The sequence below is a fragment of the Galeopterus variegatus genome, unplaced genomic scaffold (assembly GCF_000696425.1).
Source record: "Galeopterus variegatus unplaced genomic scaffold, G_variegatus-3.0.2 Scaffold351, whole genome shotgun sequence".
Classification (NCBI taxonomy): domain Eukaryota; kingdom Metazoa; phylum Chordata; class Mammalia; order Dermoptera; family Cynocephalidae; genus Galeopterus; species Galeopterus variegatus.
The window spans coordinates 301,560-329,362 of NW_007726462.1; the positions used below are offsets into that span (position 1 = coordinate 301,560).

Consider the following 27,803-nt stretch of genomic DNA (forward strand, 5'->3'; position numbering starts at 1 on the left):
CTGAGGAGTCTGTTAAGATGGTGAATCAAAAGGCAGGGATGGGAACAGATGAGTGCTAACCCCACAGAGGACTGCCAGCTTGATTCAAAGATACCGGTAGTTAAGAAAAGAGTATTACTTATGTGATAATTTACTTAAAATAAAAAGAGATTTCAGACTTCTGCAAAATCACCACCATTTTACTTTTCAGAAGAGAATCCAAATGTAATATTTGTGAAAAGGCTTTACATAATATAACAAGTATATTTTGTGGGATTTCATTACACTGGATATCTATGGAAGAGTTCCCAAGTACAAATAAAAAGTACTGCTCATCCTATTGCCAACCAAACTCTACATTAAAATCTCCATAATGGGGATGATACAATGGCCAAATTCATAATTGTTAAAACCAAATAAAATAAAATTATTTATGATGAAGGTGAGAGGGTGGTTGTGAGAACCAGAGTTGACGATGAACAAAAGGACTCAGCATATGGAAGTTATCTGGAGCCAACATGAACAGCAAGTTTTGAAGAGTTTTGAGAACAGCAAGTTTTGAAGAGTTTTGAGAACGGCAAGTTTTGAAGATGTCACCAGGACATCAGCAGCAATGGCTTTTATATACCTGTTGTCTGAAGAGGGCAAATGAGGACAAAATGAATATCAACAATGGGTGGTCAATTTAAGATTTCATAAATATTGAGTGCTTCATAAATATTTGGTGTCTCCCAAATACTTGATGTTTGTTTTTTCATCTCTTCCTATCTCTGTGTAGCACACATAAGCACTACTGACTTTCTCTATGTTATGACTCATACTGAATATAGCTTTTGAATTTTGTCTACACTTCACAGACTCCTTACTTACCTACTTAATACTTACTGAATTTCATCCATCCCATTTGTTGTGTCAGTCCTCCATAGTAGAATTCAATAGCAGAATGTGTTTGAGAATATCTATAATAATAGAACACACATTGCACATAGAAGGAGATGAATCCTTGAAGGATATTGGAGCTCCTATCCCAGACCTGAGCTATATAGCTTTGTATGACAGAGAAATAGACTGTCGTTTTTATTGACTAAGTATTTTAGGTTGTCAGTCACTTCCTGGGGTATCTAATACTAACTCATACAGATTAATATTAAAAATACTTCATCTCACTAAAGAAAATTCTGCAGATTAACAATGGACAAGATTTCCTATCATAATATTACTTTCTACATTTCAGGAAGGTCATACATTTTAAGGCACTGAACTAGGCCTTCTAGGAAAGTGTATGAACTAATGACAAGACATGGCCAGATGAAAGTATAAATGTGTGGCCCCTGGTCTTGACTGTAGTCCATCAATACAGATTGGAACTCTGCTCACTCTTTCTCTTGGTCTCTGTCTGCCTCTCTCTGTGGCTGCCCTAAAAAGGTGAGAGAAGCATGTGGTATAAGAAAAATTAAAAATAGAAAAGGCAAGTAAATCAGTCTGGTCTTAAAATCCATCTCCTTGGTTCCTGTCCCCTTGCCATCTCCCTTGCTTCACCCTCCTTCCAGAATTGTGTCCAGGAAAAACTTGACTTTTTTGAGATTAAGTCAATTATCAGCTTTTGGTAATTTACTTAATTGTTTTCCAATTTTTATTTTCATTTGATTTTTAATTTGACAGATATTGTATGTGTTTATTATGTCATGACACTTTGAATATATATACACTGTAGAATGGTTAAATCTAGTTAATTAACAAATACAGTACACCTTATAGTTATTCTGTGATGATAGCCAATAACATCCATTCTCTACATTTTTCAAGAATACAATCTATTGTCATTATAGTCACCTTGCTTTACAATAGATCGCTTGAAATTTATTTCTATCTAGCTAATTATGTATCCTCTGAGCAAGATCTCCCCGTCTCCCCTCCACCAGCTTTTGGCAGTGTAAATTCAGCCCCATCAAAGAGCAATTTAAAAAAAAGTGACCTTCAGACTGACGCTTCCCCCTCTATTTGGTTTGGGGGGAGGTAGGGAGAGGTGTGCGGAGGGGATACGGGGATCCGAACCCTTGACCACGTCCTAACCGAGTTACCAGCGAGCCCCCTGGTTAGTTTTGAGACTATTGTTTAAATACTCATTTTAGACTGCGACTCGGGTAAAAACAGGGATGGTTCCTATCCTCACTGCTTTATAAAACTCAATAGTCTCAGTCCTTTATAAAACTCAATAGTCTCTCAATAAGCAAACGAATAGAGTCCTAGTCCATCTACCCAACACAATTTAGGAAGGAATCTTAGGGACATCTCAGACCTGAAAATTCAGGATACTCTTCCTTCGCCTCTCCTACTACCCTGCCAACTCCATGATCCAACAGAGAATGGCCATGAGGATGGAGACCGAAATTGAAGTTTAGGGTTTTCTGGCTTTTATTAGAGTTTGCCATTATGCTCATTAATCTTGGTATTTTTAAAATCCACACCATAAGCGCTTTTTTTTTTTTTTTTTCCCGTTAGCCTTTTCAAAATAGGACTGCCCGACCTTAAGTCTTTTGGCTGCCAGACAGTACCCAAGAATAAAAAGACACAGCACAGCGTTCCTAACCTTGAGACTTACTCTCTCCTACAAACACTATTTAATTAACCTTTTCCAGAGGCGCCGATGCTGCTTGCAAGGTAAGAGAATAAGTTCTCTTCGATAGACCTATTTTCCTTCCCAAGCCCACGTACCAAAGGAAAAAAAAAGCCAAAGTTCTCAGGTGCAACCCAGTAGACTAACTTCGATGAAAGATTCGCATATAGCCCACAATTATACTTTCTGTAATGGCTTTTCTATTAAAGATATTCAACGTACTTCTAACTCACCCTGCCAACTATGGTTTACTCGTCCCACACTGCGTTATAGTTACTACCAATAAGACAGGCAACATTATTTCTGCACCACGCAGACACAAAAGCAGCATTCAGCATTAGAGCTCTCATTTGTGACTGTGAGCGGCTCTGAAAAGAGCCTTTGGGTTTAGCACTACCTCCCGATCCATTTACTTGGAGCTGGTGTACTTGGTGACGGCCTTGGTGCCCTCGGACACGGCGTGCTTGGCCAGCTCCCCGGGCAGCAGCAGGCGCACGGCCGTCTGGATCTCCCTGGACGTGATGGTCGAGCGCTTGTTGTAATGCGCCAGCCGCGACGCCTCCCCCGCGATGCGCTCGAAGATGTCGTTCACGAAGGAGTTCATGATGCCCATGGCCTTGGACGAGATGCCGGTGTCGGGGTGGACCTGCTTCAGCACCTTGTACACGTACACGGAGTAGCTCTCCTTGCGGCTGCGCTTGCGCTTCTTGCCGTCCTTCTTCTGCGCCTTGGTCACCGCCTTCTTGGAGCCCTTCTTCGGGGCAGGAGCGGACTTGGCAGGCTCAGGCATGGCAGTAAAGTTAAGCAAAACTAGTTACGCAAGAAGTGACTTCAACGGAGGGCTGGCCTGCTTTTGTAGCTCTTCTATGCAAATAGGTGCTTAATCTTTCTCAATTCCTGATTGGGCTATGTCAGCCAATAGAAAGTTTGTATACAAACAAGGTGAATTCAAAAGCCCTTTTTTATTGGGTACTTGTATGGAACCTCAATCATTTCCTACGCCATCAGAAAAAATAACCGGTAGCTTTCGTTTTAAAACAGTTAAAAGAATTTAATATTTTGCCAGCAGTATTAATTATGATCCCTGTCTAACTAGAATCAGATCTAAAGAGGAACGAAAGCCTGATATACGTTTATGTCTCTAATTTGGTGCAAAATTGAAGTCGCCGGTTTAAAAATAATCTATGAAGAACTAATTCTAGAAAAGGAGACATAAAAATTAGCGAAAGATTTAAACGTTTCCAAAATTGTGCCAGTGGCATTCTTGTATAATCTGAACAAAGTCGGCAGCATTCTTACGTAGACTTAAGCTTTTTCAAGCACGAAAGGATCGGTACGTTTCAACGGTGGTCCGATTTTGACGTTCCGTAGAAACGAAGTGTCTGGAAATGATGCCAGTGTTTGTTGGGAGGTTCAGAACCATGATGTAGGGTTGCTCGCACTGACAAAATAAAACATCTCTCCAAAGTCAGAAATTGTAATAGAAGCTAAAGGATGAAACTGAGCTGAACCAATCACGTTCAAACACGGACGTTTTTTTAACCGCTCAGGAGATTTGGTACCCAATCACAAGGCCTAGCCAGTGACTTAACTCATGGCGCGGAATTTGAAAATTTGGTCCAATCAGGAGGACTTTGCCTTTATAAATAGGGTCAAGAGTAGTTACTGACACAATTGGGAAGGTTTCTTGAGGTTTTCTATGGCCCGTACGAAGCAGACGGCTCGCAAGTCCACCGGCGGCAAGGCGCCCCGCAAGCAGCTCGCCACCAAGGCAGCCCGCAAGAGCGCGCCGGCCACCGGCGGCGTCAAGAAGCCCCACCGCTACCGGCCCGGCACCGTGGCCCTGCGCGAGATCCGCCGCTACCAGAAGTCCACCGAGCTGCTGATCCGCAAGCTGCCGTTCCAGCGCCTGGTGCGCGAGATCGCGCAGGACTTCAAGACCGACCTGCGCTTCCAGAGCTCGGCGGTGATGGCGCTGCAGGAGGCCTGCGAGGCCTACCTGGTGGGGCTGTTTGAGGACACCAACCTGTGTGCCATCCACGCCAAGCGCGTCACCATCATGCCCAAGGACATCCAACTAGCCCGCCGCATCCGTGGGGAGAGGGCGTAAGTTGTGCTGTAGGTCAACTGTCAACTTTAAATCAAAAGGCTCTTTTAAGAGCCACCTACGGTTTCAATTTAAAGCGCTGTACCGCAAGGGAAGCACTACTTAACCAAAGGCCGGTGGAAGGCCCGGAATGGGGCGGGGGCAGTACGCAGTGGCTGTCGAGCTCTCGAAATTGGCTTGTGGCCTTTCCCTCAGTATATTGGCGTGAATTCGCTTATTTCAGCATACGTCCATTCTGTAATTGAGTTGGTAAATATGCGTTTGCTCCTGCTTCCGCTTACTTCGCGCAACTCAGGCTCTTAACATTACTATGTTCAGTTGCGAAAGGCTCTAAACACATAAATGCAGAACTGAAAGGCTTGTAGCTGAACTTGACAGACACTGCCATGTTTGCCTGGTGTCGGGGAGGCAAAATGTCACCTTTTCCCTCTTGGATTACAACAGAATAGCAGTACACACATTTTATTTAGTACCAGTTTTATATGGCACTGCATCCTTCGTAAGGAAATGAAGATCCAAAGCCGAAATTTTAAGCTTGTGTGCTGATGGTGTGGTATCCCAACCATATTACACTGCCTGATAACCAACTATTAGCCATAGAACTAACAAATTAGCACAAGTCTTAGCATAAGATATACTGAACACATTTGTTGTATGTAATTTTGTCCTAAGCATATTTCACAGGAGGTCAAAACAAAATTTGGACCACTAAAGTTAAGTGCCTTCCTTTACTTTTGCATTTTAAATATAGAATATCCACAAAGGGGTGACTGCCATCTAATCGTGCCTTACTCTGCTGTTTACAGAGTACAGGGGATAAAGGAACCAATAAAACAAGGGAATAGAAAATCATCCAGAGTGTGGGACATTCTATAAGATAATTGCTTTGTTTCTTCAAAAAGTCATTGCCATTAAAAACCAAAAAGTAATTGGTGAACTGTTCAAGATTAAGAGAGACTAAACCAATATAGGAACGAAACACAATGTGTTGACTAGATTCTGGCTCTAAACAAAATATTAAGGGCATTTTGAAGACAACTGAGGAAACTTGAATGTAAATTGGATATTAGATCATTTTATGAACTTTTTTTTAAAGGTTTTTGTATATATTTTATTTTAAAGATGACCGGTAAGGTGATTTTAACCCTTGACTTGGTGTTTTCAGCACCACACTTGCCCAAGTGAGCTAACCGGTCATCCCTATATAGGTATCTGACCCCGTGGCCTTGGTGTTATCAGCACCACACTCTCCCAAGTGAGCCATGGGCCAGCCCAAAAAAGTAGATTTTAAAGCATTGGTCCATTTAGCATTTTCAAAAGAGTTTTTTAAAGTGAGTATGTATCTCTTACCACACAAATTGTTTTTGCAGTGCTCTCTCTGTGTGAGTTATAGAACTTGCTTTTCTATTTCTGCCTTCATGGTTCTATTGAACACGATATTTTTCATGACTAATCCCAGCACGTATGTGTGTTCTAAAGATAAACAGTATGGGTTTTGGACAAACACTTGCTCTCTTCACATGACCAACATATTGGTAAGGTTTCAGCAGAGCTACTCAACTACTACCAAGGTTAATCATATAATTTTGGAGCTTTGCTCTACTTAGGAATAAGATCTCTTCTAGGTCATATATTTTCTCATTGTAATTTATTTTTTTACATCAAAGCCAAGCTTTTTATCTTCCAGGGTTACCCTACCCTATTCAGTCAGACAACTTTCCTACAGATGCTAGAATTTTTTGTGCACTTGTAGAATTTTTTGTGCAGTGGTGCACACTACATTTAGTGTCGCAACAGCAGAATGCAGCCAGACCGACTGGCTTAAAATCACATTGCTCTCACACTTGTTAGTTGTGTCATAAGTCATGTAAACTTACTGTGCCTCAGGGACCACATCCGTAAAATGGGAATAATGGTACTTCCCCCAAAGCATTATTGTGAGGGGCTTTGGAATCAAACAGACATAGCTGGAATCTCAGCACCTCTCTTATCTGGTCCGAAATCTTAAAAAGTGATTTGATCTTTTTCACCTTTAGAATCTTGATATGTAAAACTAATGAATCCCTAAAGTAGTGGTTTGAAGTATTAAACAGTATTTGAGAGTTCTACTTCTAAACCATAGTCTAAACCCAGTGAGGGTTAGATGGTAAGCAACAATTATTTCAACTTGCTTTTCCTCTTACGTTTTACTGCTAGAAGCCCAAAGCATCCACAAGTTTCCACGAGAAGAAAGAGAAGGAAGGTTTTAGGTCAAGCGATTAGTGATGATAGGGTTCCCTTGGTCACCTGGCGTTTCCATTCCCCTGAAGGCTTAATCCTCCCCTCCATGATATCTGCAGGTCCCAGATATAGGCAGAGTTGGTGACTGGACCCTTGTGCTATGTACTCCACAGAGCAGCCAATGGAAAAAGTGGCTGTTTGAGAATCTCAATACAGTCACACAGAAGACAGTTAGCCTCTGGGTTGAAACAAGCTCATCATAAAAGTCATCACTATGCTGAAAGTGGTTTCCAAACAAAATTTTTTTAAAAATTTATTTTAGGTGTCAAAGGCTAGAAACAGGTAACACAAGTTACTGCATGATATTCAGCCCTTGGGGAAAATAGTCTAATGCATAGGTTTTCTGTTTTGTACCATTTTGATAAAAATAAGGAGAGCAGACACTTCTAAGTGACAATTGTCACAAATATTAAACTCAATCCTTGAAGCACTCCGAAGAGGAAGACATTATCCTCACCCTAACTTTAGAATGAGGAAACTGAGGTTCAGAATGTGGAGCCGAGATTTTGAAGACGGGAAGTCCAGTCCCAGAGGTGATGCAATGCTTCCCGTCTGCAAAGTGCCTGGGTGACAGTAAACCTCAATCCTTTCTGTGCTATATACTTCTGCGGTTGAGGTGGTGATTTACCTCGATACCCTTGTAGCCTCCAACCGCACTACCAGGAAAGCTCTCTCAGAGGCACAGAACAAAAGGGCTCACAGACCAAATTAAAATGCTTGAACATTTTTAATCAATTCATACCATATAGCAAACAGCAAAGAAAAATAAATACGGTACCATAGCATACTTCTTTTCTTTTTTTAGTTTCTTTTCTTGTTTGTTTGTTTTTGTTTTTGACAGCAGGCTGGTATGGGTGTCCAAACTCATGACCTTGGAGTCAAAGGCTGCTTTCTAACCGAAGTAGCTAACCAGCCGGCACCCAGTACAGTGTACTTAGGATAAGATACAAGCAGATGAAAGGAACACAGTAGATGAATCCTGTTACTAGGTAATGTTCATATACCAGGGTCATCTTTTCTTTAAAAAAAAAAAAAAAAAGAGCAAGGGAATCCAATGCACACATGCTGCCTGCTGTGCTGTGAGTAATAAAGGCTTTCGTTGTCTGAGTGTCCTGTCTACTACTAGCAGTCATGAAAGACTTATAGGTTAACTTACTATCTTGTAAGTAGAGAAAGATTCCAGGCTCCTCACTAACCCTGACACATGAGAAGATATCACAGAGAGAGAGAGCATGCAGCATTTTATTCCAAGCAGACACTCGCTAGCTGTCTGCCGGAACTCTCAGGCCAAGAATAAATATTAGGCTTTTCAGCCTCAGAATCTCCTTTGTTTTAGTTCCTCTACAGCTGTTCAGGTTCTTGGGCCTACTCACAGGAAGTTTATGTTCTTATGAAAGAAAACAGATAATAGCTGTATAGAGAGAGCGATTTCAGTTGGCAAACTGTGCTGAGGAAGAAATGAACAGGGCGATGTCATGGTAAGTAAGTGGGGACTGGGTTGTCATTTTAGGCAGGACAGCCAGGAAGCCCTCTTGGAGGAGCTGAGATTGGACTCAAGATTTGAAGTTTGATAGGGAGCCAGGCCAGGGATGTCCTAGTCTAGAGGACCTGCAGGAGGAAAGCCTCAAGGTGAGAAAAGCTTTGTGTGCAACAGGAACGAAAGTGCAGCCAGTGTTGCTCCTTCTTCCATCTCTAAATTGCATTACAGTCTCTGCTTCCCTTGCCACATCTCTTCTCTCACTCTGACCCTCCTGACTTCCATGTATAAGGACCCACCCTTGTGATTACACTGAACTCGCTCGGGTACTCCAGGATCACCTCCTAATCTCCATAACCTTAATTTAATCACATTTGCAAAGTCTTTTTGTACCATGTAAGGAAACATATTGACAGGTCCTGTGGATTAGGACATGGGTATCTTTGGAGGGGGAATTATTCAGTTGACCACAACCATAAGAGGCATAAGGCCTTTGATTGGCACGGTTGTAAGACAACTTCAAATCCCTAAAATGCACAAAACTCTCTCAGAAATTAGTTATAACTTTTCATTTCTAAGTTGAAGTTCTTAGTTGCCAGCCACTTGGTCAATCACATATTAAAGGTGATGTTTTAGGGGATATTGAACAGATAGCAACATTCTTGGGAGGGCTATAAAACCATGCGAGAGGACACTTCTAGGAACAAAACCCAGAACTGTGCTGCAGAACGGCCTGGTGCTGATATCACAAGTGCAACTGCCAAACCAGAAGTTGACTCACTTGGAAGCCATGGCTGCTGCCACTACCAGAAGCTGGCCCTTCTGACATCTTCTATCCCAGCAGAAACAGAAGCTCCAAGCAGTCAGTGCTCTCCTGTCTTCCAATTCCAAAGAAAAGTCTTTTTTTTTTTTTTTTTTTTTTTAATTTATAAACAAGGAGGTCTACTTGGCTCATGACTCTGGGACAGCTGCATATGGCGCAGGCCTCAGGCTGCTTCTACTCATGGTGGAAGAAGGCTGGCAGGTAAGCAGATCACATGACAAGAGGAAGCAAAAGAGAGAGAGGGGGAAGAGAAGTCTTTTAAATGTGTGACTCAAATGGTGAAGCCTAAGCCTAGGCCACTTATGTGTATTCTTACAGTAAGGGAGGCTGAAATTAAATTTCTGAAGGCTAGGTAGGTGAGGCCAATCTCTAACCTGGGAATTTCACAAATTTATAAAAGAAATAAATGGATCAGTATTTTTAAACTTGTTGTCCCTCAAGTTCCACAGCCAAAACAAAACAAAAGCACATATATGCTTTAAGCTAAATTTTACGGCACAATATTTTCATTTTTTACATGACATGGTACTTTTGAAATTTCCATTGTATTTATTTTTTTATATGCTGACTGGAACCCATTAAATTGTTTTCCTTAGCAACGAATGGGTCATAGTCCGCATTTTAGAAAGTCTGCAGTAAGTAGCTGGCAGCCACAAATCTGACATTTATTTAAAGGAATGTGGTAAGAGAGAAGAAATTTCTTTTTTTTTTTTTTTTTTTTTTAAAAGATGACCGGTAAGGGGATCTTAACCCTTGACTTGGTGTTGTCAGCACCACGCTCAGCCAGTGAGCAAACCGGCCATCCCTATGTGGGATCCGAACCCGAGGCCTTGGTGTTATCAGCACCGCACTCTCCCGAGTGAGCCACAGGGCCGGCCCGAGAGAAGAAATTTCTGGGGGAAGCAGAGATACTGCTAAAGGACAATGATTTGTACAAGACTATATTATCAGTCCAGATAGTTTGTTAATTGCATTGATTTATTCAGTCATTGCACAAATAATTACAGAATGACCAATATGTGCCATGTAATTTTTGTAGGTTCTAACGATACTAAAATGAAGACATCGTCCAAGGCCTCAGAAATCTTGACAAGAAAGCAAGCATTTATCATCAACAAATGTTAAAGTGTGCAATAGCTTTAAAGCCACATGTGTGGAGGAGTGGAGAGTAAAGAATTCCTAAGTACTGATTTTGGAGGAGTGCACTTTGTGGAGAGCAAGGAAATCTTAGGTACTGATTTTGCCTGAGAGAATCAGGTAAAGGTCTACTGAAAACTCTTGAAGGAGGAAGCCGAAAGGAATCTAAGGTTATTAGTCGAAGAAGAAAACAGTGTATGTGAAAGAATTACCGTTGACAAAGGGTTCCAAGTGTGAAAAGTTGTTCAGTACCTTCGGCTATACAAGTACATATTTGGGGAGAGGGGTTTCGAGATGAGGTTGTGGAGGTGGCGGGTGTCAGATAAAGCACAGGAATTAGGTTTTTATTCTACAGATATTAGAAGAACTAATGAAGGCTTTTTATTTTACTTATTTTTGCATAGATGATAAAATGACAGGATGATAAAATTTGCAAATCACTCAGATCTCTGATTGCAGTGGGATGGACTGGTTGTAAGGTGAGAAGACAGGAAGTGACCTGTAAGCAATCTGTGGTTACTACAGAATATTAGGGTTGGAAGGCTGATACTCAGTTCTCTTCCAGGTACCTGGATGATATGTTATCATTTATGGCACATGCTGGAAGACATAGAGGATCTATTAAGTGATAAGTGTGCAAGGGATAATTCATTGGGAAGAATCAGAGAAATAGGACTCAGAAAGGCAAATTGAGAAGAATCAGGGAGAAGATAGGAACTGGGCCAGAAAGGAAGCTTGCCAGAGACCAGCTCCGCAGGATTCGTTGGACCTGAATAGGTGGTGTGGATTCGGTGAAAAGGAAGAGATGGACCATACATGTCTAGTGGAAGTGTGGACAACAACCACAAAAATCTTGCTTCATTTATATTTTTTAATTAATCTTTTATGTGATGGTTTATCTTTTAATCAGAACATTTATTATTTCATCTTTATAGAAAAAGAAAAATCAGAATGTTCCAAAGCATTCACGCTGTGATAAAAGCACCCACTCATGCATCAATAGTTCACCCCAAAGCCTGTGGCTTGTGGCCATGAACTTAAGGAGCGTCAGACTTTTAGTTTAAATTATAATTCTTAACCTTATTAACTTACAATTTAACCCTTTTTAAATCTTAGTTATACTTACTACACTTAATTTTAATGACATTGATTAATTATGGTTAACAATTTAATATTGCTTATACTTTATATTGATCATTTTAATTTATAATCAAAATCACAATGTTCATACCTTTTATTTCCCTGCCAATAGACTCCGGGAACAGCACAGGGGACAAAGTGAAAAGTTAAATGATCCTACTCAAACTAACAAAAACACCATATCATTCTTATTATTACTAAAGAAAGAACATGTTCTTGGTAAATCAAGTGAAACTGTGGGAGTGGGGAGAAACAAAGAAATCTGTAACTGGTTGATGATCAATTAGTTGTAAGCACCACTGCACTCGGACCCACCATCTCCCTGGGGGATGTGGATAGAAATCCAACACAATAACTTCATTCCACACGTACAAGAGCATGACCACAGCCACAATGGGCCCATGCACACATCACTAACAAGGAAGATTAATGACAAAATTAAATGGAGCCAACCCATACCAGGAACATGTCTCAGAAACACCTTTAGTACTGACAATGCCCTTTAAATAAACCAGTTAATTCTGATGTATTTTAACATGTCCCTTGAGAAACTCCAGGGAATTTCCCAAAGCCATAGTAAGCCAAAAGGTTAGGCTGTTTAATTCTGGGAAGCCTTGTCAAGCAACCAAAGGTGAACAAACAAAAAATCCCACAGAGCTGTGCCAGACACGGGACCCCCTGGTAGCCTGCAGAACAAGGGGTATCACTCAGGCTCCCATGCCGTTCCCTATAGCAGGACGGCTCACGGCAGAAGCTACCACGAAATCTCCCGAGGAAGACTGGCTTGTTAACTCACCTGGTAAGAACAGAGTTATATACACCTAGGTCAAGAGTTTGGATCCGTGTACCTGCCAACAGCCAAAAGAAAAAAGAAAACAAAAACAAAAACAAAAACCCACTCAAACAAACAAACAGTTAAAAACAAAATCCTGTGAGGAGACTGTGAAGGCAGGAGTCAGATGTAGCAGAGACTAAGTTCTTAACGTGTGTTCGTGGATTTTGCAATTAGGTCACTGGTAACTATGGCAAGGACATTTTTACTAAGGTGGTTGTTGAAGAAGGCATATATACATATGTATGTATATATATGATCATGAGAAGAGTGACTGAGACATACAAACAGAGACACCAAATGAATTTTATGTGGAGGGGAAGGAACCAGTAGAGAATACTAAAACTTTTAACCGAGGTATCACGACACTTAGGTTAGGATGAGCAAGTAATTCAGTGTCCAGTAAGTTTAACAGGGGAAGGAAGCTTCCTCAGTCATCCCGAAGGCACAGGCACAGACGACCTGGCTCCCTGCGGTGCTTTCTCTCCGTAAGTCGTCAGGGGAGGCAGGGGGAGGCAGGGGGAGCGAGACGTAGAACAATCACCCATTGAGCTTGGTGGGAAAGTGGAAAGGTGAGGATGCAGTCAGGGTCACAGGTGGGAAGACGACGGGTTGACAAAACCCATGAAGAAACTGTCACTAGGGTCACTGACGAAGCATGAGGAAATTGATCATCAAGGTATGAAACCGCAGTAGCCGGTAAGCCGTGCTAGTTACGAGCTCTCACAGGCCCGCATGGACGAGGAAAAGACCGAAAGTACCTTCCCCACGCTTGATGCGTTTGCTAGACTTGAACCCACCTATACACAGCCCTTCACACAGTACAAAGCAAAACACCAGGATAAAAGGCTTCTTTTCACGGCCGCGGCTTACGTAGAAGCCCCAGATGTGACTCGAGAACAATCTTAATGCTGTAGGAGTTAAACATTTTTGAAGCCTCTGGCGCAAGTCCGCTAACAAACCCAGCCGCTTCCGCCCGCACCAGGTCCCTCCGTCTGTCCTTTGTTCTAACACACTCGAGATCCGCCATCTTAAGGACAGTCCCCGGTTGAGGACAGTCGGCGCACGAGCACCTTTTACTCCGCGCAGAAGAGCGGAGCTTAGCTAGAACCGCAACGTCACTACTGCTAAACGTTACCTTCCCGTCTTCCCGCGTCAGTGTCAGCCCTTCGTGTGACAAAGGTGGGTGGCCCTGAAAAGGGCCTTTTACGAGCAAACTGTAAAATTGGCTTGAAACTCAGCCCCCGAAGCCGTAGAGGGTGCGTCCCTGGCGCTTGAGCGCGTAGACCACGTCCATGGCGGTGACAGTCTTGCGCTTGGCGTGCTCCGTGTAGGTGACGGCGTCGCGGATCACGTTCTCCAGGAACACCTTGAGGACCCCGCGGGTCTCCTCGTAGATGAGGCCGGAGATGCGCTTGACGCCGCCGCGGCGGGCCAGGCGCCGGATGGCGGGCTTGGTGATGCCCTGGATGTTGTCGCGCAGGACCTTGCGGTGGCGCTTGGCCCCGCCCTTCCCCAAGCCCTTCCCTCCTTTGCCTCTGCCAGACATGGCGCAGACAAGCTCTCGCTTTCCTGTAACCTTGGCGGTCCCTGCATTCTCCTTATATACTGACGATGCGGACCTTTTAGGAAACTGAACCGGGACACCTCTGTCCCCGCCTCTTCCCTACCTTGCTGGGCGACCCCTTGTGTTGCCTAAGGAAGGAAAGGGACGTTGAGGGGAGGAGAAATGCCACTCAGTGTCTGAGTCCTTCCTGTTTCCTTGTCTGGGTGCTGAGCCGCTGGTTTCTGTGTCTTCCAGTCCCGTGCCTGTGGGTTCCCTCAAAGGACTAATGTATAAGTCTCTTACAAAATTACGTATTATTCTTAATTCTTACAATCTACCGATGCTCGTTGAATTTGGCAAATCACGAAACAGAGGCACATATGCATCATTTTCAGCAGTCTCGATCGAGGGAGTTAATTATTAGTTTTCTCGTTTACTCTAGTCTTGTTTAATTGCTTAATAGGAAGTGGGGAGGGCAACGCTAATCGAATTTCAACTGTTTCCCCCTGGTTTTCTCTTTCGTTTTATTACTTTTTATTTCATTTAACTTTTTTTTGTTTTTGTTTCCCTTTTTATAAAGCTCCATCTGCGCTGTAAAGATGGGGAAACCCAGGCTTGGAGACCTAATCCGGGTCTGATTCTGCAGTCTCATGACCTTACATCGACCACTGCTTCTGAGGCGATAAATCATTAACAGGACATCATGGTGAATAAACGCTGCAAATTAACAGAATTAACAAAAATAACGCTAATGAATTTTGTGAGATATTGTACAAATAACGAGTAACTGAAGTAATGTTTTGCACACAGATCATGGACTGCTAGACAAATTCCAACATTTGCTTGCAATTTCCACACATTTGCATTCAGTGCCTTGCATGTACTACAGAGGTAATTTTTAAATATTCGTTCTCTGCTGGGGCTTACTTTATAGGCAGGCAGAAGATTTTACATTTCTTGGAGGCAGAGTCTTTTTGGGATTGAGTTTAGGGCCAGTCAACCTGCACGTATAGAGACACTGAGCCCCCATGCTCACCCTTTTGATAAAGGTACCAAACAAGCATAACTTAGGATCCACTACATGCCATGCAGTCACAGTCTGGTAAAAGGAAGAGAAACGTAAAATCAGGATGAGAGGCCAGACATCAGCCCAGTATCCTCCTAGTTGCTGCCAAGTATGGATGGGTGGAGCGGCCATAACCCAGCCGCACTGGCATCACCCAGAAGCTTGATAGAAGTACAGAGTTTCAGGCTAAACCAGAAATCTGCTGAAAATTGATGTTGCATTTTCAATAAGATCTCCAGGTGGGTAGTATGCTCATTCAAGTTGAAGAATGTACAGCTATGCTCTGTCCTATATTAGCCAGTAGCCACATACGTTCAGTAAAATTTAAATTAATTAAAATGGAAATCAATTTCTTCTGTCACTCTAGCCACATTTAATTGCCTAATAGCCTAATGTCGGTACCAGCTACCTAGTGGACAGTGGCGACACAGAAAATTTCCCTCATCGCAGAAAGTTCTACAGGGCTGTGTTGTTGAAGGGATTTCTCATGAGCTTTTAGTCCAGATAGGGGAAAGTGGTGTAGTGGATGCTTGAGAATGAGGCTGACTGCAAGACGTGAGGATTTAGAAGAGTGCTTTTCAAGTATAATAGAAATTACCCAGCTTCTGGGTGTACCAGATATTACAGATGGAGACATGGAAAGAGGAAGTCGGAAGTTTGAAAGCAGTAGTACCCTTTCAAGGAACAAAATTAATGTATCATAATTGTGCTTGGAGGGAAGCTTCAAGGGGCCAGTGTTTCCATGTAAGCCCATTTCATGGGAAGTTAAAATAGAAATGATTTCTCATGGACCTGCTGAACACACTCACTTCCAGTACAAAGCTCTGTCTTCTAAACAGTCCTTCGTCTTTCTTAGCCTATTTTGATGTTTATTTTACATAGTCATTTTTCTCCGGAAACCCTCGAACCTCACTGAATTTTGGAAAGTTTAAGCACAGTAGCTGTGGACTAATCTAGTGATCAACACCTGTATCTCTCACGGTCACTTACTATGGTGGTGGTGGTGGGAGAGGGTAGTTAACTCAAAATTGACAGAACATGAAGCCGGAAGTTACCCTGGGTGACTATCACTTACTTAACTAGTTCTTCTAGGTATTTTTTTACATCTATGAAATAATTCGAGCCTTAGTGTAGTGGCCAATCCACTGTTTTAGGATACATACAGATTCAGGATTCAAAAGAAATAAACACAACTTTGAGAGGTACCAAGGTAATAGGTGAAACTTTTCCTTACTTCAAGTTTATAACCCTATGGGGTGATCCAGCTTTCAGAAACCTTGTCCGTGCTACAGTTACAGGGAAGATAAACACCCGAGTATCGAGCGATAACAGAGTAACCATATGCAGCACAGCCCATTCCTTGTGCAAAACATCTGGAGAAGAACTGGGTGAAAGCCGGTCTCAGTTATGGCCCTCCAGGAAGGGTAGAGATTACCTACAAACAAGGGAATGGCCCTTCGCCCTAGTGCTTTCTCACTTATCAGAAAACTAAGTAGACATGAGAACCAGTAAGAGGTGCACAGGAATAAAATGGTGATATCTGCTAATTGAATCCATGTAACTTGGTGGACAATTCCAATTATTCAACAAATGGCTACAATAACGAACAAAATTATAGACTCAAAAATCTGAATTTTACTTGTAACTTGAGGTCTACATAATATAAAGCTAGGGACCCAATGGGAAAGGGGCCTATATAATTCTTCTGACATTGACACTGACAATGACGACATCAATGATGACCAACAGAGCCTTCCTCAAGACACCCCTAAAATACATCCTTTGGGAATTATGAAGTTCTGAGGTTCCAGTATGATATACTTACATCCTTTATACTCAATATTTGTATTTTTATGGCATATAACATGGTCTTAAGTCCTAGAGACTTGGTTCCAGCCATTAAATGATTTTTTAAAAACAAGCCTAGTGATTTCTATGGTAAAAGTGTGAAGAGATGAAATCCTTAAAGTTGATCTTATTTTGGATTTGTTTGAGAAAATCCTCAAATCACCATTGAATGAAGGCCAGAATAACTAGATTTCTGGAAATGGAAGTATTTATTAGAAGAAACATAATACCAATATATTTCGTTTTAATAAATATAGGGTTTCATTTCAGTGTCTGATTATTTGGTGGAGAATATTAATTTTGCGCTTAATTATCCAATAATAACCTAATCCCTTAAGGTCTTTTGTATTGCAAATTGAAAGAGATGTAGCAGTAAAGTCATTCATGTTTACTATGAAATGTTTGTTCAACTCCTTAGGTGGACACATTCAGAGAATTCATTTAGGCTGTGACAGCCTAGTTCATAGTTTGTCAGTAAAAAGCCCAGGAAAATTATGAAAATTCAGAATGTAATTAAAATGATAATTGTTTTCTTTCTAATCTTGTGTCCAAACTTGCAATGTTAAAATTTCCTTTTTAGGGGCGGCCCGGTGGCTCACTCGGGAGAGTGCGGTGCTGATAACACCAAGGCCCCGGGTTCGGATCCCATATAGGGATGGCCGGTTCGCTCACTGGGTGAGCGTGGTGCTGACAACACCAAGTCGAGGGTTAAGATCCCCTTACCGGTCATCTTAAAAAAAAAAAAAAAAAAAAAAAATTTCCTTTTTAAATATCATTTTGAAATATAGGAAATATATGCTAAATATGGAGAATAAAATACTATGGATGGTGTCTCCTCATTAAATTACTTACTGTTTTAAAGAGATGGGCTATTTATACATGTGCTTTCTCAGTTCTCTTTAGCTCGCAGCTGGTAAAATGATCTACATCTGCCATTCTCCATGATTTTCTTTTTTGTAGATGCAGATGTTGATCTCTAATGCCTATTCTAGGTTGGAAAAACCTATGATCCTAATTTAAAAGAGGCTAATGATTTTATTGAGAACTGTTTATATAGAATTATGGAACAGCTGCCCCGCATCTTTCCGAAAACGTTTAAGTCACTAATACACGTGGATGAAGCCCAGCTTACACACTTTTAACTGAAAAAAAAATTTTTTTTAAACCTATATTTTCTAAAATAACCCACCACTCTTGTACGTAGAACTTTCTACCCCAGTGCCAATTCCTACAGCTTGGTGCAAAACAGCTTGCGGGAGAGCCTGTGCTATTGCTCTTGCGAAAAAACCGAATTTCCCTATACTTTTGAGAAAAAAAGAGTTCATTCATGTAAATTTGAGAAGATAAAAATGCGCAGAACAATGTCCTGTAAGAAAGATTTCCAAGTAAGACAAAGAGAAGTAGTATTTTTAAGGAAAACCTGAAAGTTGTCTCAATTTGACCGAAGTTTGGAAGAGAGTTGGGGGAATCAAGAAAGTTTCAGGGTGCCGGTTTTGAAACTAGGTATAGAAAATAAGGCAGAAATGAAGCCTAAAGCCTCTCGGATCCGTTTCCCCCAAATCTCTAATCATTTCGTGCCCAGATTTCTTATGTTTTTATTCTTTTTTAAGGGGCAACAAACACAGCCATCCGGCAGAGCCGAGGAGCACTTCTCCAGCAGCGCGGCGCATGGAGCAGGGAACCAATCACCACGCAGCTTCTCTCTATATAAACCCCCAGCCTCCGGCGCCGGGGCCATGTCGTTCTGACAATTTGAGCTTACTTTTGGCTTTTCTGGTTAAGTCAGAAACATGTCGGAGACTGCTCCAGTTGCGCCTGTTGCCCCCGCGCCTGCGGAGAAAACACCTGTGAAGAAGAAGGCGAAGAAAGCGGGCGCAGCTGCGGGAAAGCGCAAAGCGTCTGGGCCTCCGGTGTCCGAGCTCATCACCAAAGCTGTGGCTGCTTCCAAGGAGCGCAGCGGCGTTTCACTGGCCGCGCTCAAGAAGGCGCTGGCAGCCGCTGGCTACGATGTAGAGAAAAATAACAGCCGCATCAAGTTGGGTCTCAAGAGCCTGGTGAGCAAGGGCACCCTGGTGCAGACCAAGGGCACCGGCGCCTCCGGTTCCTTCAAGCTCAACAAGAAGGCGGCTTCCGGGGAAGCCAAGCCCAAAGCCAAGAAGGCGGGCGCCGCCAAGCCCAAGAAGCCCGCCGGCGCAGCCAAGAAGCCGAAGAAGGCGACGGGCGCGGCCACCCAGAGGAAAGGCGCTAAGAAGACTCCGAAGAAAGCCAAGAAGCCGGCTGCAGCTGCTGGGGCCAAGAAAGTGGCTAAGAGTCCGAAAAAGGTGAAGGCAGCCAAGCCGAAGAAGGCTGCCAAGAGTCCAGCTAAGGCTAAAGCCCCTAAACCCAAAGCAGCCAAGCCTAAGTCTGCAAAACCCAAGGTTACAAAGGCAAAGAAGGCGGCCCCTAAGAAGAAGTAAAAATGTAGCAGAATGTCCTGCTGCAAACCTCAACGGCTCTTTTCAGAGCCACCCACAGATTCAGTCAAAAGAGCTGAGCTTTTATTTTTATTTGGCAAGTGACAAATTAAGCATATTTTTGAATTCCCGCCCTAGTGCGTGATTGGCCTGTTGATTCACTTTTGATACGCAGGGAGAGCGCGCATGGCTTGACTTAGAAAGATGGTTCCTAACAGACCTTTGATTTGGCGACTCTGGAGAGCCTTGGGATTTCTGGTGCAGTAGCACCGCCTAGATGCTGGGTAGGAAGGCTCCCCGCGCAATGGTCACGCGGCCCAGGAGCGCGCTGAGCTCATTACTGGTGGCCAGTTGCAAGGAACGCAGCGTGATGCGCGCTTTCTTATTGCGGGCCGCGTTGCCCGCCAGCCCCAGGATCTCGGTGGCCAGGTACAGCGACGCGCCGCCTCTGCCCTGCTCGCAGTAGCCGCCCTTGTGCAGTAGATGGACGGCCTACTGGGGACTGCAGGCCCGCGGCGGGAAGAGCGGGTCGCAGCCTTGGCGCACGTTTTACCTCCGTTTCCCGCGGCCAGACAGGTTAGGATTGTTTTATTAAGCCAATGGCAGAAGGGGTTATTACAGTCTCCGGCTGTTTTGTAAAATTTACTTTCCCATTGGTTTGCAGGGGCTGTTAGCTAATCAGGATGTACCTTTGGACCTGTATGGGCTCCGGCGAGGGAGAACAGTGCACCAATCAGAGGTTGAGATATTAAAAGTTGTATTCTGGGAAGTAGTTGAAAGCCTGGTTTTGTTTTTTTTTGTTACCCAAGAGATCAAATGAAATCCGCTTTTCAGAGATTACTCACACTGTTGCAATAATTAAATCTGCATAATTATTCCTACCTCCCTGGTGCTAAGGGAATAATGTATAAAGGCATCTTCGGCAGTTTATAGTCTACCCTCTTTTCCAGGTTTCTTCACAGATTAGGACCCGGATCTAGGGTCAGCTGTCCAATCCTATTAGGTAAGTAGACAAGAAATAGGGAGAGGAAAAAGCCAGCCAAACAAAACGTTTGAGAAGGCGGCGTGGTTTGTGAGCTAGCTCCTGAAGTTGGTGTCGCCAGGACGAAAAAAATGGGCTGTAGATGGATGGGTTGAGCCGCACGATCCACTATTTCCATTTCATTCCTGAGGCTGAGGCGTTTTTTGTTCGATTGTTTGTTTCCATTGGGAAAACCCACTTAATTTTACTGACAAATCCTGACAAATTCTGAGTTCTGCAGACGTTTCTGGGGCTCTGAGGGGAAATTACATCTTAAGTTTCATAAATGCTGAATGCAATTTAGCATTTCCTTCCATTAATATAGGCAATTAATTACAGTGGATTTCGCAGTACCTGTGACTTTTTCGTCAATGGTAAGCAGATATTTGTGAATCGCTTTGCAGTTATTACAAGTACTTTTGAGTAAAGTTTACACTCGCTGTGAGTCCTTCAAACTGACGTTTGTTACTACACCTACTGGTGATCCTTTCATTCGATGTTACTATAGAAGCACATATATTACACGTACTTTAAAAAATGATAACTATTTTAATATCACTACCTTTTCTTATTCTGTATAAGTATTTAAGAAATATCGTTTTGAGAAGGTCTCTATAGAATTGCACAGACTCCTCATCTACTGCACAGTACAAAACAAGTGAACTGAGCAGGTCCCCAGTGGGACCAAATCCCACAGATCCTTCGTGATTTAAATGCTTCTTTACCTTATTTCTTTGTTCACATGCCCTGATTGCTTATGTTACATAAGAATTATAGGAAGCCATTGTTTTGGATTAATTTCCTGCACTAGGTCCCAGAAGATCAGACCAAAAATGAAAATGGGATCATCCCTGCTAAGTTCCAAGTCACTTAGGTTGTGGTGTGACCTTCTGAGAATTCAGGGGAAAGAGATAGCCAATTTTCCAAAGAGGCCACTTTAAACCTTCAATAGGTATGATTTTAAAAAGCCCCTTGGCTGGCCAATTAGTACAGTTGGTTATAGTGAAGCCTTGTAACACCAAGTTTGCAGGTTTGGATTTCCATTTGGCCAGCTATCTAAAAAGCAAAATGAGTTTAAAAAAAAAAAAAAAAAAAAAGTTCCCTCTGCTTTAAGTAATCCTAACATGGAAAGAATACCTGAAGTATCCTGAGGTTAATCAATTATTTTCCTATTGTTCTGTCTCTGACCCCACCTTTGAAATGACCAATTTGCTTTTCATTCTTTGTTTATGATTTCTTCAGCCTTTTCTGTCTATACAGTCTTTGTTATTTGTAATAGACTTCTCTAACTCTGGGTCTGATGTTTTCTGGATCAGTCCTCACATTTGGCTCCCAATAAACATTACAAAATTATTTCTGCTTTGCTGCCTTAATTTTAGTTACCAGTTAATAGTTTAAATTTTATATCTTACTTAAGCTTCTTTAAAAAAAAAAAGTGTAGCCTGTGATTAGCTTTCTAGCTTTTCTAAGCAGGAGTTCAATTCTTTTAAACCCTAACTGCGTGTCATAATTTCTTTCTAGAGAAAGCCAAAAGTCCCTTTCCCATTATAAAAGTGGCTTGGTTGAGAAAGAGATCTGGATAAATAGTCGAACGTGAAATAGTTACTCAAAGAACTCTGTGAAAATAGGAGATTAAGTTATTGAGTGGTAAAGATAAGGGTGAAGAGAACCTAGGAGGTCTTCAGTATGAGGGTACTTCAAAAAGTGCATACAATGATTCATATTATCTTGTAATCCTATTTTTTCCTTGAACTTTTCTTTCTTATTTTAATTTCTCAATATATATTGTGGCTGATTTTCGTGACTCTTTACTCATTCCTCCTCCCCCTCCCTCTGTCCCCTCCCCACCTACATCATATCTGTTCACTTGTCTTAACAAGTTCAAGGAATTGTTGTAATGTGTCTTCCCCCTCACCTCCCTTTGTTTGTGTGTTTATTTTTAGCTCCCAGAAATAAGTGAGAACATGTGGTATTTCTCTTTCTGTGCCTGATTTGTTTCACTTAATATAAATTTCTCTAAGTCCATCCATGTTGCTGTGAATGGTAGTATTTCATTCTTTTTTATAGCAGAGCAGAATTCCATTGTATAGATGTACCACAGTTTCCTTATCCTTTTCCTTGAACTGTTCTAAGTACCCATGTATCCAGAAAGAGTTAGGCTTCTGATGATGAGTAATGAAGAATAAGAGGGTTATGTGGTGACGCGGCATTCATTAAGAGCACACAACATTATTACAGCATAGGAGGGTACTTCAAAAAGTTCATGGGAAGATTTGCATTATCTTTTTTTTTTTTTTTTTTTTTTTTAAAGATGACCGGTAAGGGGATCTTAACCCTTGACTTGGTGTTGTCAGCACCACGCTCAGCCAGTGAGCGAACCGGCCATCCCTATATGGGATCCGAACCCGGGGCCTTGGTGTTATCAGCACCGCACTCTCCCGAGTGAGCCACGGGCCGGCCCCTGCATTATCTTTTAATTACATTTTTCCACAAACTTTATGAGGAACACTTGTGTTTCTCGTTCTTAAAGGTTTACAAAACAGTTCTATAACTGCCTCACTTGGGCCTCACTGTTAAGCATTTACATTAAGTATAGTTAAAATGCTTACTTTAAAGTAAAGAAAATTGTCGATTAAAAAGACAAAATGACAAGAAATGACCATTTATTGTCAGTAAATGGTGAAGATGGGTCTCAAACACAGATTTCTTAAGTCCTTCTCCCATCTAGTAAATTAACTGGAAAAGGAGTAGAGTTCTCTAGTTCCGTTTTGGGCTCATAGAGAGCTAACCAGAGTTTATGTATTTCTATTCTTGGAGCTTAGCAAAGAATACCCCAGAATGAAGACCTCAGAAGCAGCCTCAGAAGCACAGTTTCTCTTGACCTACTTCTGCCCTCCTGTCTCTCGCGCCTCATTCTCCACCTTGGCAAGCCGTAGAAAGTAGAATCCCCCTTCTCTGAGGCGGGCCATGAAAACCAGAACCCCATTGCCCCACTAGCTAGCCATAAAGCCTAACAATATTACTCTAACCTCCCCAGACCCCTCTGTGTAACAGCTTGCCATAAAAAAAATAAAGACCCTCCCTCATTCCAGAGGGGTTCTATCCCATACCCTGCAGGAAGGAACGCAGCACAAAGGCCAAGGAGATTCTGAACAGACAGGCCTTGCTGGGTTTCCCCACTCAGTCTAGTAGTATTAGATCATACCCTTTTTGTCCAATCACATTTCTACAGGGCCGCCACTACTTCATAAAATGTAAGCATAAATATGGACAGTTTTCCCTGCATCTTTGGGTCTTCAACCTGAAGGCTCCTGTGTCACGTAAAACTACAATCTAATGAATTCCTTACGCTTTTCTCTTGTTAACCTGTCTTTTGTTGTAGGGGTGTTGGCTGAGACCCTTATGATGGGGAGGAAAGGGATCACCCCCTTTCTATCCTTATGCTATTTTATGCCCATTGTGAGCTGTCCAATCCACAAGCCCTTTGAAATGCAATGGGCCTTCTACAGTTTTACTCTGGTTTATGTAAATTAATATTGACATTCCTTTGCCTTGGATAGGCCTTTGTTTTCTAGGTACTTGGAACTTTTAAAATCTTCCTCAGGGCTGGCCCATGGCTCACTTGGGAGAGTGTGGTGCTGATAACACTGAGGCCATGGGTTCCGTTCCCTATATAGGGATGGTTGGTTGGCTCACTCGGAGACCCTCTTGCTGACAACACCTAGTTGAGGGTTAAGATCCCCTTACTGGTCATCTTTTTAAAAAAAGAAAAATATCTTCCTCCATCTTTCAATTTTTTTTCTGTAGCAGTTAAATCAGGTTGCAATGAACATCTTAGGATGGATAGAGAAGACTAAAGATGTCTGAGTATAAAAGATGTGAAGGGCTTTTTCATATTATCTTAGCTTCTGGAGGGTAGTTATGCATATGGCATAGGTCTGAGAAAAAAGGAATTGTTAGGACCAGCCTAAATTCACTACTTTCTTTTATTTAGTAAAATTGCCTGGCTTCTTTTAAATGGAGGAAGCAGATTGAGTTTATGTTACTGTGTGACAGCCTCCATTATTTATCGCTGTCAGTCACTAAGTCAGCTTGATTTTTAAGGAATTCTCAGTGACTCTAACATTTTCTTTCTTCATGCGTTCTCTCTTCATCCTCTCACAGCTAGGGTCATTCCATTTCTCACTAATCAGTTTCATAACTCTGGTTTCTCCAGCCTCCAATTTCTAAATTCTGATCATTCTGCAAAAACAAAAAACAAAATATCTATTTGAAAAGGGCCACTGGGTCCCCATTGCCTTAGGATCAAGTGAGGGCCTCTTTTCATAATAATACCTTCTGCTTACTCTAATAGGCACTGATAACAACTTAACCAACCTTCCTATTTCTTCTTTATTAATTCTTTTTTTTTTACAACTTTGCTCATCTGCAATTTCCTCTACTCTCTACCTGTGAGAATCTTTCCAGTGCTTCCAATTCCATATCAAGTTTCATCTCCATGAACAAATTTCCCTAATTAAAAAGCATAGTTATTTCTTATAATATGCTTTCATGACATTTAATAGTTGGGTAGCATTACTACCAATAGAAAAAAAATCTTTTTTGGGTGCCTGGACGGTAAGTATAAAATTTTTTTAAAAAAGATGACCGGTAAGGGGATCTTAACCCTTGACTTGGTGTTGTCAGCACCACACTCACCCAATGAGCGAACCAGCCATCCCTATATGGGATCCGAACCCATGGCCTTGGTGTTATCAGCACCGCACTCTACCAAGTGAGCGACGGGCCGGCCCCTAAAATTTTTAATGCATCTATTCTTTTCTCTCATTAACTAAACTGAACTCTAGGGCATTAGTCTCACTACTCTACAGATGTGTGTGTGTATGTGTGTCTAATTGACCAAACTTTAAAAATCCCATCATATGTGTTGGATTATCACCAGACATTAATCAAATTGAATGATTTCATTTTCTGTTTTTCTACGTAGGAAGCGAAGGGTAATAAAAATCTCTGCCGCTTTTATGACCCTCCTTTCTATGTCCCGTTCTGCAGATTCTCTCTCTTACCCTCTGAACTATGCCATTCCTTTTTTTTTTTTTAAAGATGACCCGTAAGGAGATCTTAACCCTTGACCTGCTGTTAGCACCACACTCTCCCAAGTGAGCCAACTGGCCATCCCTATAGAGGGATCCGAACCTATAGCCTTGGCGTTATGAGCACAACACTCTCCCAAGTGAGCCACGGGCCGGCCCTCTGAATTATGCCACTCCAAGGTGTTCAGCAACTACAAAACATAAACAGAAGAACAAGGACCATGCTAGATATTCTGATGGGTTTAATTATATAAGAAGATGTTTTCTGTGCTCCTTAGGTCCTCAAGTCACAAAGTCCAACAGCTGTGAGACAGAAACACAGGTTAATGAGAAAAAAAAAAAAAAGGAAAGAAACAGGTTAAAAACTTACTGTGCTAGAATCTCAAAGAAAGTACAGGATATGGGAAACCAAATTCAAATATGGAATATCTTTAGCCAATATATATGGTGTCACTATATTACAAATTTTAATTGCAAACAGTTAAGCTTTTTATCACATGGACTTAGACTCCTCAGTTCACAGCACCCAAGTCTTAATGTCTGATAGGCTTCAAATAAGGAGAGTTTTTTTCTATAAAATCTTCAGGACTTCTTACTAAGACTAATTTGGACTGAGTATCTATAGCGTTGTCACTATTAATTTTACCACCTGACAAACCTCTTTCCTTATGATACTTGAGGGAAAACAACACATTTTAATAAAAATTAATAGAAACCTCTCATTTACAGTTAAACATACTGCACCCCATCTCAAAATCTACATATTAGAGGAAATGTTTAAATACACGTAAAGTCCTTCCAAACAGCAAATAGTATCCCGAATAGTAAACATTCTTCTACATTCCCAAATAACGGCTTGTAGTTTCAGAATAGAATTCCCAACTTCCCTTCTCTTCAGCAACCAGTTTAGAAATTGTGAGGAATCTGTTATTTCCATTTGAATGGGATACACATTTCATATGGTGTAGACATCCCTTTATATGAATGAGAAAAAGCGAGGGCAGAACACATTCTGCAAGACAGAACTTTCAAGTTGCCAAAAGATTTTCATGTTTTAATAATAAATGAGGTTTAATGAGATTTGATTTACAGATTGATAGGGTATTTAGTAAAGTTGAAAGTTCCCTGTGAGACTGTCAGCTGAAAAGTTGAAAAGGCTCAGGGCTCCTGCATTTTTTCGTTTACTCCTGTGTGTCTGAGACCCACCCAGCTGCTCTCGTTTATTGCTTTGGCTGACCCTTGCAGATTACGCCCAAGTAAAGACTGTCAACACTGGTCGTTCGGTATTCAGCTGATAAACTAAACCTTAGCCCCCTGTCAGGGGCGCATCCCTGACCCCATTCAAGGAGACGCTGGCAGCTGCTGGCAAGGAGTTGGGACTTAATACCCTAGTGAGCAAGGGCGCCTTGATGCAGACCAAGAGCGCCGGCCCCTACGACTACAAGCTCAACAGTAAAGCATCCTGGAAAGCAAAGCCGAAGCCACCAGCTTTTAAAGTGTCTAGAGTCAGAAAACTTAGATGACAGAGCATGCAGGCGCCAAATAAGTGGACAAAATTCGAAAAAGATGAAAGGGAAACCGAAGGTAGCCTCTAGACCAGCTGAGACTGAAGACCGTAAACTGGACAGCCAATCCTAACAACTTGCCTGTAACAAAATTTTTGTCCATAGAAACCAGGGCAGAAAGGTTGCGCCCAAGCAAAATAGTGGAGAGAGCTCTTGTTTTGAGGACTTTAAAGAACCACAGGTTTTTTCGAGAGCTCAATCCCCAAACTACGAAGGCCTTGTAGGTCATTGCACAAACTGATTTCGTGACTTGTTAAGTAAGCCTCCTGTTGAGTATTACAGCATTTTCATAAGAGAAAGTGGTTGGCTCTGAAAAGAGCCTTTGGGTTTACGGTTCTCACTCAATTTGGGAACATACTTTACGCCCTCTCCCCGCGGATGCGGCGAGCGAGCTGGATGTCCTTGGGCATGATGGTGACGCGCTTGGCGTGGATGGCACACAGGTTGGTGTCCTCAAACAGCCCCACCAGGTAGGCCTCGCAGGCCTCCTGCAGCGCCATCACCGCCGAGCTCTGGAAGCGCAGGTCGGTCTTGAAGTCCTGCGCGATCTCGCGCACCAGGCGCTGGAACGGCAGCTTGCGGATCAGCAGCTCGGTGGACTTCTGGTAGCGGCGGATCTCGCGCAGGGCCACGGTGCCGGGCCGGTAGCGGTGGGGCTTCTTGACGCCGCCGGTGGCCGGCGCGCTCTTGCGGGCTGCCTTGGTGGCGAGCTGCTTGCGGGGCGCCTTGCCGCCGGTGGACTTGCGAGCCGTCTGCTTGGTGCGAGCCATCGTCTATATGCAAAATAAACAGACGAGTGGAACTGGCTTGCACCTCTAT

At 42.4% G+C, this 27,803-nt stretch overlaps 3 protein-coding genes, 1 long non-coding RNA gene and 1 pseudogene across 5 annotated transcripts in view; 3 read left to right on the forward strand and 2 right to left on the reverse strand.

The window, feature by feature from the left end:
* LOC103586565 overlaps positions 1-27,803 on the forward strand; it is a 52,986-nt gene that overhangs the window by 19,413 nt on the left and 5,770 nt on the right. The window contains exons 6-10 of the mRNA XM_008567860.1: positions 2,975-3,120; positions 3,277-3,382; positions 4,279-4,702; positions 26,741-26,924; positions 27,428-27,743. Of these exons, the coding sequence (XP_008566082.1) occupies positions 2,975-3,120; positions 3,277-3,382; positions 4,279-4,702; positions 26,741-26,924; positions 27,428-27,743 (1,176 nt within the window). The remainder of the gene's footprint in view (positions 1-2,974; positions 3,121-3,276; positions 3,383-4,278; positions 4,703-26,740; positions 26,925-27,427; positions 27,744-27,803) is intronic.
* LOC103586547 (histone H2B type 1) lies at positions 870-3,405 on the reverse strand. The gene is made up of 2 exons (XM_008567845.1): positions 2,994-3,405; positions 870-938 (listed from the first exon to the last, which is right to left on the reverse strand). The coding sequence occupies exon 1, from the start codon at positions 3,384-3,386 to the stop codon at positions 3,006-3,008; it is 381 nt and encodes a 126-aa protein (XP_008566067.1). The 5' UTR covers positions 3,387-3,405; the 3' UTR covers positions 870-938; positions 2,994-3,005.
* On the reverse strand, positions 12,705-27,754 carry LOC103586546 (annotated as a pseudogene). Its single transcript, XR_550156.1, has 2 exons — positions 27,424-27,754; positions 12,705-13,955 (listed from the first exon to the last, which is right to left on the reverse strand). The product of XR_550156.1 is annotated as a histone H3.1-like (transcript).
* Positions 18,643-19,308, forward strand: LOC103586545 (histone H1.3). Its single transcript, XM_008567844.1, has one exon. It carries the CDS (start codon positions 18,643-18,645, stop codon positions 19,306-19,308), a length of 666 nt encoding a protein of 221 aa, XP_008566066.1.
* On the forward strand, positions 19,680-20,077 carry LOC103586544. The gene is made up of 2 exons (XR_550155.1): positions 19,680-19,881; positions 19,970-20,077. It is a non-coding gene; the product is annotated as an uncharacterized LOC103586544 (long non-coding RNA).

Coding starts and splice junctions, on each gene's coding strand:
- LOC103586547 (XM_008567845.1), bottom strand. CDS start 3,386: ATGCCTGAGCCTGCCAAGTCCGCTCCTGCCCCGAAGAAGGGCTCCAAG.
- LOC103586545 (XM_008567844.1), top strand. CDS start 18,643: ATGTCGGAGACTGCTCCAGTTGCGCCTGTTGCCCCCGCGCCTGCGGAG.